Genomic DNA, 17,414 nt, shown 5'->3' on the forward strand with positions numbered 1-17,414 from the left:
AAGTATATATAAGAAAGTAATGGCTAAAAAATGTCCAAATGTGATGAAAACTATAAACTCACATATTCAAGGAGGTCAACAAACCCCAAGCAGAATATACATGAAGGCAACCATGCCAAGTCCCTTTATGATCAAACTGCTAATAACCAGAGATAAAGAGAAAATCCTAAACGCACTCGAAGGAAATGAAATATTACACACAGAAGAGTCAAATATAAGAATGACAGCACGTCTATCTTCAGAAATACAACAAGCTAAAAGACAGTGGAGCAACATCTTTCAAATACAGAGGATCTCTGACTTGTGGTTCAACTTAACAATTTTTCAACTTTACAATGGTGTGAAAGTGATAGGCATTCATCAGAAATTGTTCTTTGAGTACCCATACTACCATTGTTTTTCACTTTCAGTATTCAATAAATTACATGAGATACTGAAAACTTTATTATAGGATAGGCTTTGGGTTAGATGATTTTGCATAACTGTAGACTAATGTAAATGTTTTGAGCACGTTTAACATGTAGGCTAGGCAAAGCTATAATGTCTGGCAGGTTGGGTGTACTAAATACATTTTGACTTATGCTATTTTTAAATTATGATGGGTTTATCAGGAACTAACCCCATTGTAAGTCAAGCAGCATCTGTACTAAGAGAAAAATATGGTCAAATTTGAAGTCCACATTCAGGAAAAATATCTTTACAAAAAAAGTGAAATAAAGACTTTCAGATATACAAAAATAAGGCTGAGTGAAATGACCAACAGCAGACCTTCACTACAAGATATGTTAAAGGAAGTTATTCAGGCATAAGGAAAGATACCAGATGGAAATCTGGATCGGTACAAAAGAAGGAAGAGCACCAGAAATGGCAAATTTGTGGAAAAAGTACTTATTTTTCTATTTTAAAAATCTCTCTAAAAGATAACAGTATAAAGCAAAAATAATGGCTATGTATTATGGGGTTTATAACATTTACAGAAGCAAAATGTAAGAGGCAATAGCACAAAGACTTGGAGGAAGGAAATGCAAATGTATGGCTGTAAAAATCTTAAGCTATCCATGAAGTGATATAATATTATTTGAAAGTACACACTGATATGTTAATGATGTACAGTATGGACCTTACAGCAACTACTTTTTGAAAAGCTAATTAAGAGATTAAATAAAATAATAAAACACACTGGACTGATCCAAAAGGTGGCAGAAAAAGAGAAAATTGGGGAAGAAATAATAGGTAGGATAAACAGAAAATAGAAAGATTGCTGATTTAAGCCCAATCATATGAATGGTCAAATTAAATGTAAGCGGTCTACTGAAAGGCAGAGATTGTCAGATTGGATAAAAAAAGCAAGCCTCAACTATATGCTGTCTAAAAGAAACTTGCTTTAAATATAAAGACACAAATAGGTTAAAAATAAAAGTATGTGAAAGGATATACTATGATAACACTAGTGAAAAGTAAGCTTGAATGACTATAATAGTACCAGATAAAAACAGATTTCAGAGTAACGAACATTTGCAGGGATAAAGAGGTTTATTTTATAATGATAAAGGAGTCAATTCATCAAAAGTACGTAAAAATACTAAATGTGTATGCACCTAATTATAGAGCAGAAAAATTCATGAAGCAAAACCTGACAGAACTGAAAGGATAAAGAGAAGAATTCACAATCATAGTTGTAGATTTTGACACCCTCTTTCAAGACTTGATAGAACAAGTAGACTGAAACTCAATTAAGAATGGAAAAGAGTTGAACAGCACTATCTACCAACTTGCTTAACTGACACTGATAGACATTCAACAGCAGCAGAATACACATTATTTTTAAGAATCTACAGAACATTTACTAAGATTTGGATAGATTCTGGGCCATAAAATAAATCTCTGTAAATTCAAAAAGATTGAAATCATATAAAGAATATTTTACAACTACAACAGAATTAAATTAGAAATCAGTAACAGAAAGTGTCTGGAAAATCCCTAAATATTTGGAAACTAAACAGCATATGTCTAAATAATCCATGGATTAAACAAGAAATCACAAGAGAAATTAGAAAATACTTAAAATTTAATGGAAACAAAAATGAAAACATAGGTGAGCAAACTTTGTGGGACATAGCTAAAGTAGTGCTTAGAGGGAAATAAATAAACTTATGTTCGTATTAGTAAAGAATTAAGCTTCTTTCCACCACTACAACACTTTGTACCAGTGGTTCTCAAAGTGTGGTCCCTGGACTAGCAGTGCAAGTACCACTTGGGCTCCACTCCATACCTACTCATCAAACTCAGTGGGTAGAGCCCAACAATGTCTTTCTTCTTCTTTTTTTTTTAAACAAGCCCTCCTGGTGATTTTGATGCACACTCTAGTTTGTGAACCACTGTTCTAAAGTAGAAAGGTTCTCATCTGGGCTACCATAATGGTCTCTGCCTTCACTCTTGCTCTACATCCTTCATTCTTCACAATGCAAGCAGAAAGATCTTTTAGAAAGGAGAATCTGATAACGTCATATACCTTCTCCAACCACTTCCAATTATAATCTGTACTCTAAGTGCAATGAGAAGCTACCGAAAGTACATAAACTTCTAAGCATGGTTTACAAGAACCTGCACAGTCCATTCCTTTACTTATTATTCCCCAATCTTCAGCAACCTGACATCCTCTCTTCCTTCCTCTCTTGACACACTGGCCATGTCTTATCCCTCTAACCTGCCAAGAATCTCACACTTCAGCATTTTCTCACATGCAATTCCTTCTTCCTAGCAAGTCATTCCTATCCTACTGCTTTTCTGCCACTTGGCCTAGTTAATTCCTACTCACCCATCACAGCTCCGCTTAATGGCCATTTTCTTAAGGAAGTCTTCCCTCACTTGACAAAATCTCCCTATAATAAATTCTGATAGCACCACATAGTAATTGAGAACTTACCAGATTTGTGTAATTATTTACTCAATGTCTGTCTCTTCAAAAAAACTTGAGCCACAAGGGCAGGTACTGTATCTGGTTTTGTCCCTCATTATTTCCCATTGTCTAGCATACTCCTAACACATAGGAGATAAACATTTTTGAATAAATTAATTGAGTATGTAGATATAGGCTTTAGAGTATAGCCTTCTATGCTTCTATAACACAGAAATAAAGTAGTAAACAAATGTATTTTCCAAGTTGCCTGGAACTAGGAAAAAGAAGCCAAGGTTCAGTTTCAAATACAACAAATACAAACAAGAGAAAAAAAGCAGCAAGATGAAATCATTCAGACACCTACCCTGCCTTCTTTTTCCCTTTCTTCTTCTTTTTTTTTTTGGTTTGGTAATTAAACTGTAGGTGAATTCACTAGGCTTAACATTATGATAATTACAGAATGTTCAGCTTCACAACAAAGAAAACTATTTACTGTCCAGGAAAAATGAGGGGAAAATATGGTAGCCAGGAGGGCTGAACTAAGAATTTGAATTCTTAAGTGAAGAAACAGAGAAGGAAGAAAACAGGAGGAGAAAGAGAAGGGAACAACTGGACCTTGAGACAGGAATTTATCATGGTATGAAGCATTGAAATTAATCTCTTCCTAACAGGTAGTAGCAGCTGGTTAAGGAAGAAACGGGTGACCCTTGAACTTACCTCAGATAGAGAAAGCAGGTCGGGAGGCTGTAGGGAGAGAATAAAGATTTACAAAACAGAATAAAACTGGAGCTCATGGCTTCCCCAGCACCACTCTGCTGGATAGACAGATATTGTCCCATAGAGATAAAACAAAAAGAACTAACACGTCGAATACACTGCATCATGTTGGAGAAGGGAGTGGATGGGGTGTTGGGGATGAACAGTATAGAATGATCTTAATCTATTTAAGATTAAATAGATTTAATATTACAATCTTTAAAAAGCCTATACCTTATTCACTTTTTTCTAGCCACCTCGTATCAAAATTGTAGTGATATAAACAGGGGTCAGTAAACTTTTTCTGCAAAGGGCCAGGTAGGAAATATTTTAGACTTTGTGGGCTTTAAGGTCTCTGTTACAACTACTCAATTTACCTTCTGCAGCACAAAAACAGCAATAGACAATATGTAAGTTTAAGAGCACGGCAGTGTTCCAGCAAAACTTTATTTATAAAACAGGCCATGGGCCAGACTTCCTGATTTAGAGACTTCTATGTTCAAAAATACTTCTGTATTCTACAACTTCTAGTATGGTGAATTAACCAAATTATCTTTCTTTAAGTTATACTAATTCTGTTGCCAAAGTAAAAACAAACTGAAATATCTTTTAGGTGAGTTCCTTGAATTTCTTTGCGACTCTGATATTGAATAGAATGCTTAGTAAATCAGAAGAAAAGGTATCCAATGTTTGTTGAATAAGTTGAATGGTTTTCTATGAAAGATATGGGGCAATTAATAAAACAGAATATCCTGAAAACTCAGTAATGGTTGAGAAAGTAACAGAGTATAAAACGTTCAAGAAAAACTCTAAGAAAAATTACCAAGACAAAGATTGTCAAAGTAGTTGTTTTATATATAGTAGTTGTTATATATTTTATATGTTTTATATTTTATATATATTATGGCAAAAGCTAGAGACTTTAAAACCTAAAACTCTTCACTTTATTCAATTTCTAAGAAAATTATGGGAATTTGAGGAAAATTATAGGGTAAAACTGAATTGTAAACAGAATGGATATTTTAAAAATTTCTGATTTCATTAGAATACCTTAAGTAACAGAATCAACTTTTATTAGTCTTACTTATGGCACTGGCAATTAGCAAAGCAGCAATATGAAACTCATATAAAAAAGAATGTCATATGAATTTTTACATTAATCTATCTTCATTTCATCCCTTTCTGAGGAATTAACACTATGGATATATGCTTGAGGAAACACTGATCTTGTTTGTTTCCTTAGGTTCACGGTAAGAGATTTTTCATAGTTTATAACATAGATAGTAAGGCCTCATGAATTGACTGCTACCACAGCTTTTCTGTTCTTTACTCAACATGAAAAAAAAACTAACATACAAAAATACAACAGGCTGATCAGAATGTGAATATATTTGGCTTAAAGATATTTACTACAGCATTATTTTAATGGGGAATGTTAATAAAGTACTTACAATACAATTTCAATTACCCTAAATTAATTTATGTACAACATGAACAAATCTAATATATAAATTAATACTTTTGCAGTTGTTACATTCTTTCTGGGAATATCATAGAAAAATATAGAGACTCTTTAGCAGGAAACTATATAGAGAGTACTGTATCTAATTATGTTCCCCATATAGTATTCTGTAGGATACAAACAGTTGTAATTTTATACAGAGTTTGGGGAACGAAATTTAACATGCTAATGGGGCACTGCGACTCAATAAGAACAGGTAAGAGAAAGGAGCATTCCCAATTTTCTTTGGTCACAGAACCCTTTGCACACAGAGCATCTCGGGCGGGGGCTGTTCCCTGGAATCCATCTGCGGGATGCTTATGTAGCAAACTAGAATAAGGTGACACTGAATCGCCTAGAAATGTTTTTCTATCAAAATCAAATTTAGAAAATCATCTACTCTATGCTTCATAGTTTTTCTAATGAATGATAATTATGATGTTAAATAACAGCACATGAAAAACTCTAACTGTAAATTTTATACGATAATGTCTAAGGATATTCTGTGCAACGGGTGGTGTCAACCATACTAATTTTTAAAAAAACATTGTGTTGAATGTTCAAAATATATGGTAAAACTTTCATAAGCAAGATCGCAGTCTTGGTTTCAGGTAGTTGAAGGAGTATATTACTTATTTTAAAATCACCTCACCAGTTATAATCCTATGTGAAAACCAGAATTCTGAATAGGAAAAAATGTGTATTCAGTTATTTTTGAGGACAGATGACAAAACAAGTTGACAAACTGAACATTTTTTTTTCAGTCATGTCAGAATCTAATTCAAAGTATCAAGTGAATTATGAATTTTTATGGGAAAATTTAATGTTTTAGGATGAGTACTATTAGTATAGTAGCTTCAAGTCCACATTAAGTTATTTTTGTCTTAAAAATTTCTTCAGAGGTTCCAAAGTCAGCTTATTTACATCCAGATATTTATCAATTAGGAAAAGGCATACGTTTGCTTTGAGAACTCGATAGACACTGCTATTAAAAAGGTTTATAGTGTTATTTTCAGTAGTCACACTCCATTTTTGGCCATTATTACCTCAAAAATTATCTGCTGCAACTGGCACTTCACATATCCCATTTCCTGCCCTCCACCCCCAAAATCTATATTGCATTGCTGCTATTAGGAAAGATTCTCTAGAACTCTACTTTGATCATATAGCTTCTTACTAGTCACAGAATGAATACATTCTTAGCTTGATCTCTTTGTCTTTCTATTATATCCATTTGGTGAAACCAACTACTATTAAATTTAAGGGCCCACCTTTCTCCAAGCTTACATCCTGGCAGCTGAGATAAAATCACACAGCTACTCAATCCTATATTTCTTGAGACAGCTATTTCAAACCTATCCACCTTCCCCAATTACCCAGTCCCACCATACTACTCTTAGATTATCTCTTGATTCATAGAAAATGGACTCTAATACCTCAATATTCTGACTACAAATTACTGCTTTGCATCCCTAAATATTGTTCATATTGTTCTCACAACCCTCTTGTTTTAAGAGAAAAGTGACCCTTCTGGTCAAGACCAATCTCTCTAACAATGCCCCAGATCCCACACCTAATAATCAATGTAGGGGCTTCACTCCATTTCCACTGCTTGCTATCTCATTTCTGTATCTTCAACCTTTTATTCTCCACTGGCCTCTTCCCGCTGGCATGTAAATATATTCTTTTTCAAACCTGCCTTCAACCCCAGCTTACTCTAGCTACCTCTCTATTTCCTCTCCATCTATAGCCACTTACAGCATTTCTGTGCTAATTTTTATTTCTTCTTCCTATAATTACTCATCTAGTGTTGAATAAGATTTCTGGCTCTATTATTAGTTCACGAAAGCTGCTCTCTCCCAAATCACTAGGTAACCTCTTGCTGCTACATTCAATGGAAGTTTCAGGGCTCACCTTAACTGACTCCTTATCAATAGTTTACACTGCTGTCTTCTCCCTTCTTAAAACACATTTCCATTCATCACACTCTTCAGGCTTTCCTCTTACCTCTTGACAACTCCCATCAGTCCTCTTTTGTACACATCTTTTCTCTTCCCTATATTGTTGGGGCTCTGAGATCCTAGGCTCTTTCAATCTTACACTATCTCTTCCACTTTCTTGGCTTCAATTATTTGCTGACTTCCAAATCTTTATCTCAGCTCAGGCCTCTTTCCTGGGCAACAGATCCATACTACCTACCTGCTTCCTAAATATCTTTTCTTGGATATCCCACTAGACACCTCAAACCCCTTATGTCTAAAACTGAACCCCATAAGAGCATTCTCTCTCAGTGAATCTTACTATCATTTACCGAGACGTTCAAGGCAAAAACCTGGATGTTATCCCTTTATTCCTCTACTCTCTAAGACAATGATTTTACTTCATAGCTTTCTCTCAAATCTATTCTTTTCCATTAATAACACTATTAGGGCTTAAAACATTTTTTATAAAGGTAATACTGTTCTATGAAAAACGAAAAAAAATTTTTTTTAATTTTGTTAACTGATATTGACCTCACAATTTGGGCTATGATTCCCTCAGTAGCTTTATCTTCTACCATTTTCCCACTCCCCTCCAACCCATGATTCCTATTTTATGTCTCAGTTCTGATAAATTATTCAATATTCCAAATAAGTTTGCTCTCTTTTGTCACCCAAATTTTCCACATGTAATTTGCTCTGCCTGAAATACTCCTCTTTCGACGACTTCTTTTTTTTTTCTTTTTTGAGACAGAGTCTTGCTCTGTTGCCCAGGCTAGAGTGCCGTGGCGTCAGCCTAGCTCACAGCAACCTCAAACTCCTGGGCTCAAGTGATCCTCCTGCCTCAGCCTCCCCAGTAGCTGGGAATACAGGCATGCACCACCACGCCTGGCTAATTTTTTCTATTTTTGGTTGCCCGGCTAATTTTTTTTCTATTTTTAGTTGAGATGGGGTCTCATTCTTGCTCAGGCTGGTTGATTTCTAATATCTAGGCATCCTTCAAGCCTCAGTTTAGATGTAACAATGTAGGAATCCTTGCCTAATTCCCTAAGTTGAGTTCAATTTCCCTCCTATATACTCGCACAATCCATCTTTCTCTCTGATCATAGCACTCATCCTACTGAAATTGCTAATTCATTTTTCTATCCTCCATGAGATGGTGAGCTCCATAAGAGCAAAAATCATGGCTTTAACCATTCTATCCCCTTAAAACATAAAATCCCACTTAAAACATAAAATATATTCTATCAAATAAATAAATGATGTAGGTCTTGTTTTCTCACTTAGATGGAAAGGGAACTAGGAGCTGTAGGCATTCATTAAATATTTGTTGAACTAAAGCATAGAATGGAATTGCATTTCTTCTTCCTCCTTTCCACGTTTATGCTTGACATACACAGCAGTTGAAATACGGTAAAGTACAAATTTAAAAACTCGTATGTATTAAACTATGTCTGGACAGTTAATCTTAAAATGTACAAAAAACAAGGCGTTCATGGTAGAAGCAAAACTTTTCATCAATAGAAATATTCCAAAATTTCATTACATACATTGCCCTAAAAATTTTTCTAGAAAAGTCCTGTTGTTAAAAGCCTCTTACGTCACCAGTCACTAATTATATGACGAAGAAAAACACATACAAAATAATGAGTTTTAGCATCATTTCTAAAAGGGCAAAAAGAAGTATGAAATACCAAGAATAATGAGGAAAAAAAAAACACTTTAAGAAAACATTTAAAAATCATGTAAATATAACAAATATTGCTATAAATATAACTTTATAAAAATAATGTCCTTGACTGATTAAAAAAAAAGAATGTTAAATAAAGAAGGAAAGTTATCAGTAAAAGATAAATAAAACTTTAAGCAGAACAGGAAATAGTACTAGTAATTTTAAAGATGAGAAAGATGAAAAACAATTCTTTATATAATACTAAAAAAATAAAAGGATTTTGGAATTAATTTGAAAAAGTAGTAATTAGGCATCTTCCATCTTACTTTTCTAGAATGATTTCATATTTATTTATTGGGGTAAAGAATCATGTTAAAATAAACTTTAGCATTATTTCTTAGGAAGACACAATGATTAAGAAACTGAAAGGACAAAATACGGTTCTGTTGTAAAGTGAATTAATGTAAATTACCTTAAACTGGAACAGCATGAAATGAGGATGACATAGAGAATTAAAAATGAAACTATACATTTTATTCTCCATTCATGACAGTCTTTACAAAATGTGTGTATATTTTTAGATGAAGTTTTTAAAAAAATCACTATCAGGTTTTTTTCCCTTTTTTTCCTGACATGTCATTTGTTATGTTATTTTTATTTATCCCGAGGGCAAGAAAGAAAGGTCATTTTTTTTTTAGTTTTGATTCATTTCTTATAATGTAGATTCTACTTGACCACCTTTAAAATTTTACCCATTTCATGTTAGATATTTGAAATTTTACTCATTACACGCTAGATAGTATTGAAATAAGCATTTTAAAGTTATTCAGTTAAATAATTGAGTTTTTGAGGCCACAAAAATCATTAACCTATTAAAAGTCTAGAATTTACTGCTTTTAATATTTTAAAACCTGCTATTACTTATTTTAGCTTTTAAATTAGTTTTATAAAAGGTAACAAAAATAAAGCCACCAATACTTTCCCAACCCTCAAAAAATACCCCTAAAAAAGACAATATAACAAGGCAACCATATGATAAAATATCCTTAAATTGCCAAATGTAACTTGACACTCTTTGATGTTAAGGAAGTAATTTAATAAAGCACTCCTACACTCCTAAATATTCTGCATTGTCCAGTACCTATCAATAAGCAGAGTTGTACATGCCGGCAACTACACTGTTCCTACGGTATTTTTGGTAGGTTCTAAAGGATAACAGTCTCTCCCTGAAGTACCAAGGTCAGGTCAGCATAACTTAGTAAAGCACATAATTACTTGCCAAAGTAATTTTGGTGTACATTCTGACTTCAGCATTACCTTAATAATGAATTATATGTTACTCTTTCTTACTAAGCTATGGATTATCTGTGGAAAGGCATCTTCATCTTTATAATATCTGCAGAAATGAGCTCAATGTCTGATATGAAAAAAAACCTACTCGGCCAGGTGCAGTGGCTCACACCTGTAATCCTAGCACTCTGGGAGGCCGGGGCGGGAGGATCACTTGAGCTCAGAAGTTTGAGACCAGGCTGAGCAAGAGTGAGATCCCGTCTCTACTAGAAAACAGAAAAATGAGTCAGGCATGGTGGCACGTGCCTGTAGTCCCAGCTACTCAGAAGGCTGAGGCAGGAGGATCACTTGAGCCTAGGAGTTTGAGGTTGCTGTGAGCTAGGCTGATGCCACAGCACTCTAGCCTATACAACAGAGTAAGACTCTGTCTCAAAAAACAAAAAAAAAACCCTCAAGTTTTCTGATTTATTGAAAAAAATTACTGTACCACTCTTCAAATAATCAGAGTCTTAAAGTGGGTTCCAAATGGCAACAGCTTGACAGTGGATATGAGCTTGATATTCTAGGATTATAATATGTGATAGCCTTTATCAATTCAGCAATGAGGTAGCCTTTATTTCTTCTACATGGTCTCATAGTTATTAATTTATCAAGAAAATAAATATGTATTAGCCTGTAGTACAGCAGCTAATTTTTAGTGACTTGGTCATATTTATCTGTCAAACTGTTTTCTGATTTTATACAGATCTCTCAAATGAAAAAGCAGATGATGTAACTTTTACATTAATGATATATTTTAAAGATGTTTTCTAGGTCTCTACTAAACATATTTTTATTTGTTTGAAATTCTGGATAAATTAAGAGGTGGGGAAACATACTGGTACATTTGGCAGCACCTAATTTCATGAGTTTCATACTAGGTGCCAAGAAATTAGGTTGTCCAAATATTTTGGAAACAAATTAAAACTGAATCAGCTTTTCTTTTTCTACCTGTTATCGTATATTTGACTCAAGGCACCTACAATGAAACTTTAAAATTAATTAGAGAAGAACTTACCTAGGGATTTTGAAAAATAGTTTGCCATTTGTCCACTGTTGCAAGACTGTCGTTTATGTCTTTTTGTTGACATTTCTGTGGTCTTCCATGGTGGTCTTTTTCTTTTGTTCAAATTGCTAAGAACTTCAAAACTATCAGGATTCTTGTCAAAGTTAACACATTTACTTAATTTACTATTGTCAAGTTGGCCAGCAAATTTATCAGTTGAAGAACTATTTGCTTTAACATTTTCTATTTCTTTAGATTGCTTTTTAAAAGAATTTTGCCTAGCAGAATGAGATCTTAAAGTAAATTGCTTTGATTCCTCTATCTGAGTCTGGTGATTACTTCCATTGTCAATAGATTCAGGAGAGTAAATGATTGTATTTAGCTTAAAAGTATTTCTGTGTTCAAGGCAGTTGAGCTTCCTCAAAAATATTCTACAATCTTTTAAGGTTTTTGACCTCCAATTATCTGGACATACATTTCCTAGTCCTTTTTCAAAATCTTTTTGGCTGCAATTTATTCCATTCTCTTTTGCTTCTGACTTAAATTTATTCTCTAAACTAGCATCTATTTTGAAGTCAGGCATTGCCACTCTTTGTTGCAAAAAGTCCTCCTTGATCTCAGGTGGCAAAACACACTGATTATCTACTGTGTTTTTTCCTTGGAGTGGGATGTCAGCATCTGTTGCCCCCTCAGTCTTATTTAAAAATTTGTTCTGGCAGAAAAATCTTAAGTTCCTCCTTTTAGAGTTCCAACCAACTGTACCATGGTTGTGCAGCTTTCCCTCTCTTCTCCACCTTTCATGATGCAACCTCTTAAACTCAGTCCTTTTAAATCTGGCTATTGCTAAATTACTTTTCCCATTTAAGAGTGGAGAGCTAACCACTTTATGTAGTATATGCAACTTCTCTGCTGATTTTGAAGGAGAAGAGAGTGCAAATTTTTTAAAGTGCTTTCTGAAGGGGCTGGTATTAAAATCAGAATATTTCATCCCTAATTTGATTCCCTTAGTATTTATTACTTCCAAAGGATTTCGAGCATTTGCTTTTCTAACTAGTGAAAGAGACTGTGTTTCTGTTGTTTGCATAAACCAGGTACAGAGTTCATTCAAATCATACTTTTTCTGAAAAAGCATTTTTACTGGTGAAACTTCAAGTTCTAAAAGACAAGTTTCCAAAGGGCTTCCTATTTTGAAATGATCACTTCCAATGTATTCTCTTTTTTTATGAACACAATTTTCAACTTCATCTCCACTCACTTTCACCCAAGTGTTTGTTATTTGCTCAAATCTATTGTTTAATTCCTCTAATAAGGAATCATTTGAAGTAGAAGTAGCCCACCACCTGAGCAGAGGGTTTGAGGAAATTATAGGGTCCAAGGATACTTCAGAAATGGGTATTAATTTATCTTCCAAACACTTTTTTGCATTCCTTGAATATCTAGTTCTTGGGGTATCTTTGGAAGCTATTTTTGTCCTTGACTGCCTATGTTTTTCCTTCTGACTTTTACCTTTTTGCAAATGGAGTTTATATGACTTATGGAGCACAGCATTTCTATAAATAAATGAGCTAGAAGATGCTAATGAATGTAAGAAATGCAGAGATGGCTTTCTATCCCTAATAGAATGTCTCAAAGGTATAGGAGCAACCATACTTTTTGATCCATTCTTAAATATGTCAGCTTTAGTGTGCCTTGTTTTATCCATCTTATTGCATTGTTGGTCATGCTTTTCTTCAGGCAGATTTTTTTCAAACATATTGTTTTCTAAAGGAGGTAAGCAGCTGCTAATACTTACTTCTCTTTCCTGAGGTGAAATTCTATTAATAGTCACAGATATGCCAGAAATTTTCACTTTTGCGGGTCTACCAGGCTTCCTACTTATTGCCAAAGGCTTATGATTTGGTCGAATAATGTTCTTGGAAGGCTGAGGTATCACAGACTTGTTCTTGATGGGTCTAACATATTCAAAGCCAGATCCCAAGACCTCACTTTCAGTAGTCAAGCTTGATACAGCACTTATTCTTTCACCCAAGTCAATTTTGTGTTCTTTAATATTTCTGAGACTATTATATTCAGTTGGAAAATCAGCAACATTACTGCTTAAAGACATAATATTGCTTATGTTTACACTTCCTTCAGAGACATGCCTTTTAGTTCTTCTTGACCTTCCATAAATAACAGTCACTGTAATACTTTTTTTATAAATACCTTCTTTTACTTCTGATAAGACAGATTGTGGGCTTTTCCTTCCAGCACTAAAGGAGTCACGTTGGCAAATGGTGATGTCTGTTTGATCTATTTTAGGCTTTGGGGGTCTTCCAATTGGTCGCTTGATCTGTTTCACAACTTGGGGACCTATTTTTTTTGGTCTACCTGGTTTTCTTTTAAAAGATGAATCAATAGCACTGCTTGAACTGTCCTTAGGTTCTTCTTGTGGCTTATCACTATTTATATTATCTATAAACATTGCAGAGGATTCTGTATTTTCTTTTGCACAATTAAATTTGTTTAGTTCCATTTGAAGGGTGTCAGTATAATGATTAGAACTGTAATTTCCAAAGTTAGCATTTTGGATATCCTCATTTGTTTCTGGCTTTTTTTCAATTACATGGTGGTTTGTACATTTTTCAGAAGGAAGATCAACATTTGATTGGGAAGTACCAACTGAAGTTAAAGTATATTTGACTCCTTCACTGCTTTTAACCTCAGATAAAAACATGAGTTTAATAGGGCTGGAATAGTTGGAAAAAGAGCTTTTGATACCTTCATATTTTGTTGACACATTTTCAACACTGGAAATCAAGCTACCCATATCTAAAATAGATGACTTTTTCAGATTGTCAAGTCTTTTGTTATTCAAATCCACTGGAGGCATATGCTGACTTTTGATATTGCTGGACGCTACCATAGATTTCGATAAACTCTGCTCTTTGCATGCCATTCTATTCAGAGTTAGAGTCATATTTCTCCCAGCATTTTGGTCTTTTCCATCAATTTCTATCATTCTCTTGGATGTTTTACATCCTTCTGATAATGGCTGATTATTCCAAGATTTTTTGGCCATATTTATTGTATCTTCCAAACGCTCTACAACAACTTGTAAATTAGAATTCATTGCAATTTTGTTTAGATCTATATTGGGTGAGCTTTCAATTGGAATGTTTTTCATTGGATCTTTTTCTTTTGTGGACTCAGATACTTTTTTGGCCTTAGGGGATTTTTTAAAAACATAATTATTTGTTACATATATAGAATACCATCCTGGAGGCACAATATTTCGTTTAGTTCTGTTCAAAAGTCCGGACACATCACTTCTCAAAGGAATTTGAGTATTCTCTAATTTTGGATTACCCCTATGATTTTGCAATTTTTTTTTTCCAGCTGCAGATTTCTCTTGTAATTTTCTTATGCTTACTTTCTCAGGGAAAGTTGTTTTTAAGCTTTCTGAAAATGTATCAAAAGCCAGGTTAGTTTCTAAACTAGGAAGAGGTAGTTCCGATGACTGTAATGCATAATTTGGTGAAAATGATGTTTCTACATGATTTTTATCTTGAAGGCTTTTAGAATTTTGTAAAGAAGGCCCTTGGCAATCATAGAATTCTTCTTTGTCTGATAAAAGCATCTCATCATTGTGAATCAATTTCCTTGAATTTTTTTCAGTGTATTTTTTTCTTATAAAATTTTCACCAAGATTAGCAAGTTCTCTTTTTCTCTGTAAAGACTGCCTTCTACACATGGGTGAATCAGAGGAGTTGTGCATTGCAAATAAGGTTTCCTGACGCTTTCGAAATCTTGTCTGAATAATTTTATTTTCTACCTTTTTATCATGTTGACTCAGTAATTCCATAAAACTGTAATCACTGGCCTTTGCATTATGCAAGAGAGAGGTTATTAAATCTCCCAATTTTAAGTCATTATCTGTATTACAATCACTGCTAGTTAATTTTACAAGGTTTGTCATTTCTGTGGTTTCTATTGATTTTAATTTTTCATTAATGCGATCCATTAAATCTTGAAAAATTACAGCAGTTTCACCTTTTTCATGAATTGTAGCATAATTATTGCTGTCATCTGAGAGCAAAGAATCAGAGTTACTGGATTTTTTAGTTTTATGTATTTCACCTTCATGATCACCCTTGTTGCTGCTTATTTCTGCTGGTGTGAGAGATGGAGGCTGGTTAATGTTTGTTTCAAGTTTATTTTCTAAGGATGAAATCTCTGAGATGACATCTTTCAATCTTTCAAATCCTTCAGTCTCTACAGGTGATAATGGTGGGGGTGAGGGACTTCGAGATCTACAAACATCTTTAAGACTGACTGAAAGGTCACATACTTCCCTTGACAAAAGAGGACTATGAAAGGTTGATGATGCAGAGTGAATGTCTGGTAACAGTGTAGAAGAGCACCTGTGAGAACTACAACTGTTTGCAATTCCTCTATTCACTACTGTCTTAAAGTATTCAATAGTTACAGTTTGGCACGATAAACAATGCAAATCTTTAATACAGACTGACAGAGGCTCTAAACCAGGGCTTTGTCTTTCATTTTGTAAACACCCTCTTTCTGCCAGCCTATATTCACAACTACAGAACAGACCATGTAAATCATCTTCAATTAAAGGCTTTTGAGATTCTGAAGCCACAACACATGATGTATTACAACAGCAAAGAGAAGCAGCATTCTGCTCTTGGACTAGAAATTTCAACATAGCCAAAACTTGTTGCTGGTGATGTATGCACAAAGATTCCAAAACTTTGCTTAATGCTGATTTTCCTTTTTCCATTTTAGTAGCTTCCTCTGATTTTGCATCAACAGTTGAACTAAAAATAAAAATCAAACAAAAAATGAATTACAGCAAAAATACCATTATAAGGAGTTATAATTTTAACAGAGTTTGAACAAAAGATATTTTGGTATTGCTGGATTCCTGACTCCTGGGGATCTGCAATAATAACCTCTCGATTATTGTTTAGCAAAAATATAATGAAACACTGATGATAATTAATTTCCTATGACAAAATATAAGAGTCAAAGCAAAGCCCTATTTTTGCAATATAAAAGATGATGATTATATATGATTACATTTAAATATTGATAATGTTTAGTGCTTTGAAGATACTAATATTTTATGGGAAGTGCTTCAGGAGTTAAAATTTTTGTAAAGTAGACATTTTATAAGTTATTTTGATAATTATCAGTCCATATTAGTGCAAATAAGGAAAATAAGATTTAGGAGTAAAATCTTATCTTTATTTAAAATAGATATTTTCTCAAGGCAGTGAAAATGAAATTATTAAAAGAGAGCTTTGCATAGTCACAAGGAAAATGAAGGGATTTATGTTTCATATAAATAACAGAATGTCTTTTCTAAGATTAAGCTGTAGGCATTAGCTATTTAAGAATGAAGTGTATTTTTAATTGATTTTAAATACTGAAGTAATTACATGAAAACTAAAGGCATTACTTACCTAATTATTAAATTTCAAATGGAAATGTCCCCCTGGAAAATGTCCCCCTGCAGAAACTAATATAAATCTAACTTTAACTAAGACTCAGGATTGCTTATCAACCAATATAAAAGTCTACAAAAAAATTTTTAATCCAATACCAGTACCAAGAAGCATAAAATATATTTAAAGAATTCTGTTTCAGAAAAGTATCTATTTTAATTAAACATATCACCAAACTCTGTACATGAAAAATAGCCTTTCACTTGTGATTCGTTACATTTCTTTGTTGTTGTTAATAGTTCCTGGTTTACAGAAATTTTATTTAGGATTGGAATTGGGATATGCTAATTATGAATTGCTACTGAAGAATATATTTTGTTTAAATAAGGGATTATTGTGTTCATGCACATTAAAAATGAAAGGATTTTTCTTTTAAAACAAAAAGTGGAATATTTTTATTTTGTTGCTTAAAACTGACATAACCTGTTTCACAGATAAGTATGCAATATTTCATTTACATAAAAATTAGCTATTTGAATAGCAAAACTATGGAAGCAAATTTAAAACAAAATTTGATCAAAACTTCTGCAAAGTAGTTAACTTTACTAGATTCAACCAATGTTTCACTAAAACTAGCATGAGATTTGAAATAAAGAAGCTATCAAACAAAGTGAGAAGAGATGTGAAATTAAAATTTTTTAAGTCCACTGCTGCCTCTAGACAGATGAAGATAGGACACAACCCCAGTAATCCTTTCCTTTCTGAAAATAAGTTTTTGTAAATTTTGTCATGTTTAGGAGTATAAAATGATAGAACTGACTCCCA

At 33.5% G+C, this 17,414-nt stretch overlaps 1 protein-coding gene across 6 annotated transcripts in view; it reads right to left on the reverse strand.

Moving 5' to 3' along the window:
• LCORL (ligand dependent nuclear receptor corepressor like) overlaps window positions 1–17,414 on the reverse strand; it is a 163,301-nt gene that overhangs the window by 12,747 nt on the left and 133,140 nt on the right. Inside the window, exon 7 of one of the 6 annotated variants that reach the window (XM_045550434.1) lies at window positions 12,935–15,959. The exons of the other annotated variants lie outside the window; for them this stretch is intronic. Coding sequence (XP_045406390.1) covers window positions 12,935–15,959 — 3,025 coding nt within the window. The remainder of the gene's footprint in view (window positions 1–12,934; window positions 15,960–17,414) is intronic. 6 annotated transcript variants of the gene reach the window in all.

This window comes from Lemur catta, chromosome 4, assembly GCF_020740605.2.
Source record: "Lemur catta isolate mLemCat1 chromosome 4, mLemCat1.pri, whole genome shotgun sequence".
NCBI classification, from domain to species: Eukaryota; Metazoa; Chordata; class Mammalia; order Primates; family Lemuridae; genus Lemur; species Lemur catta.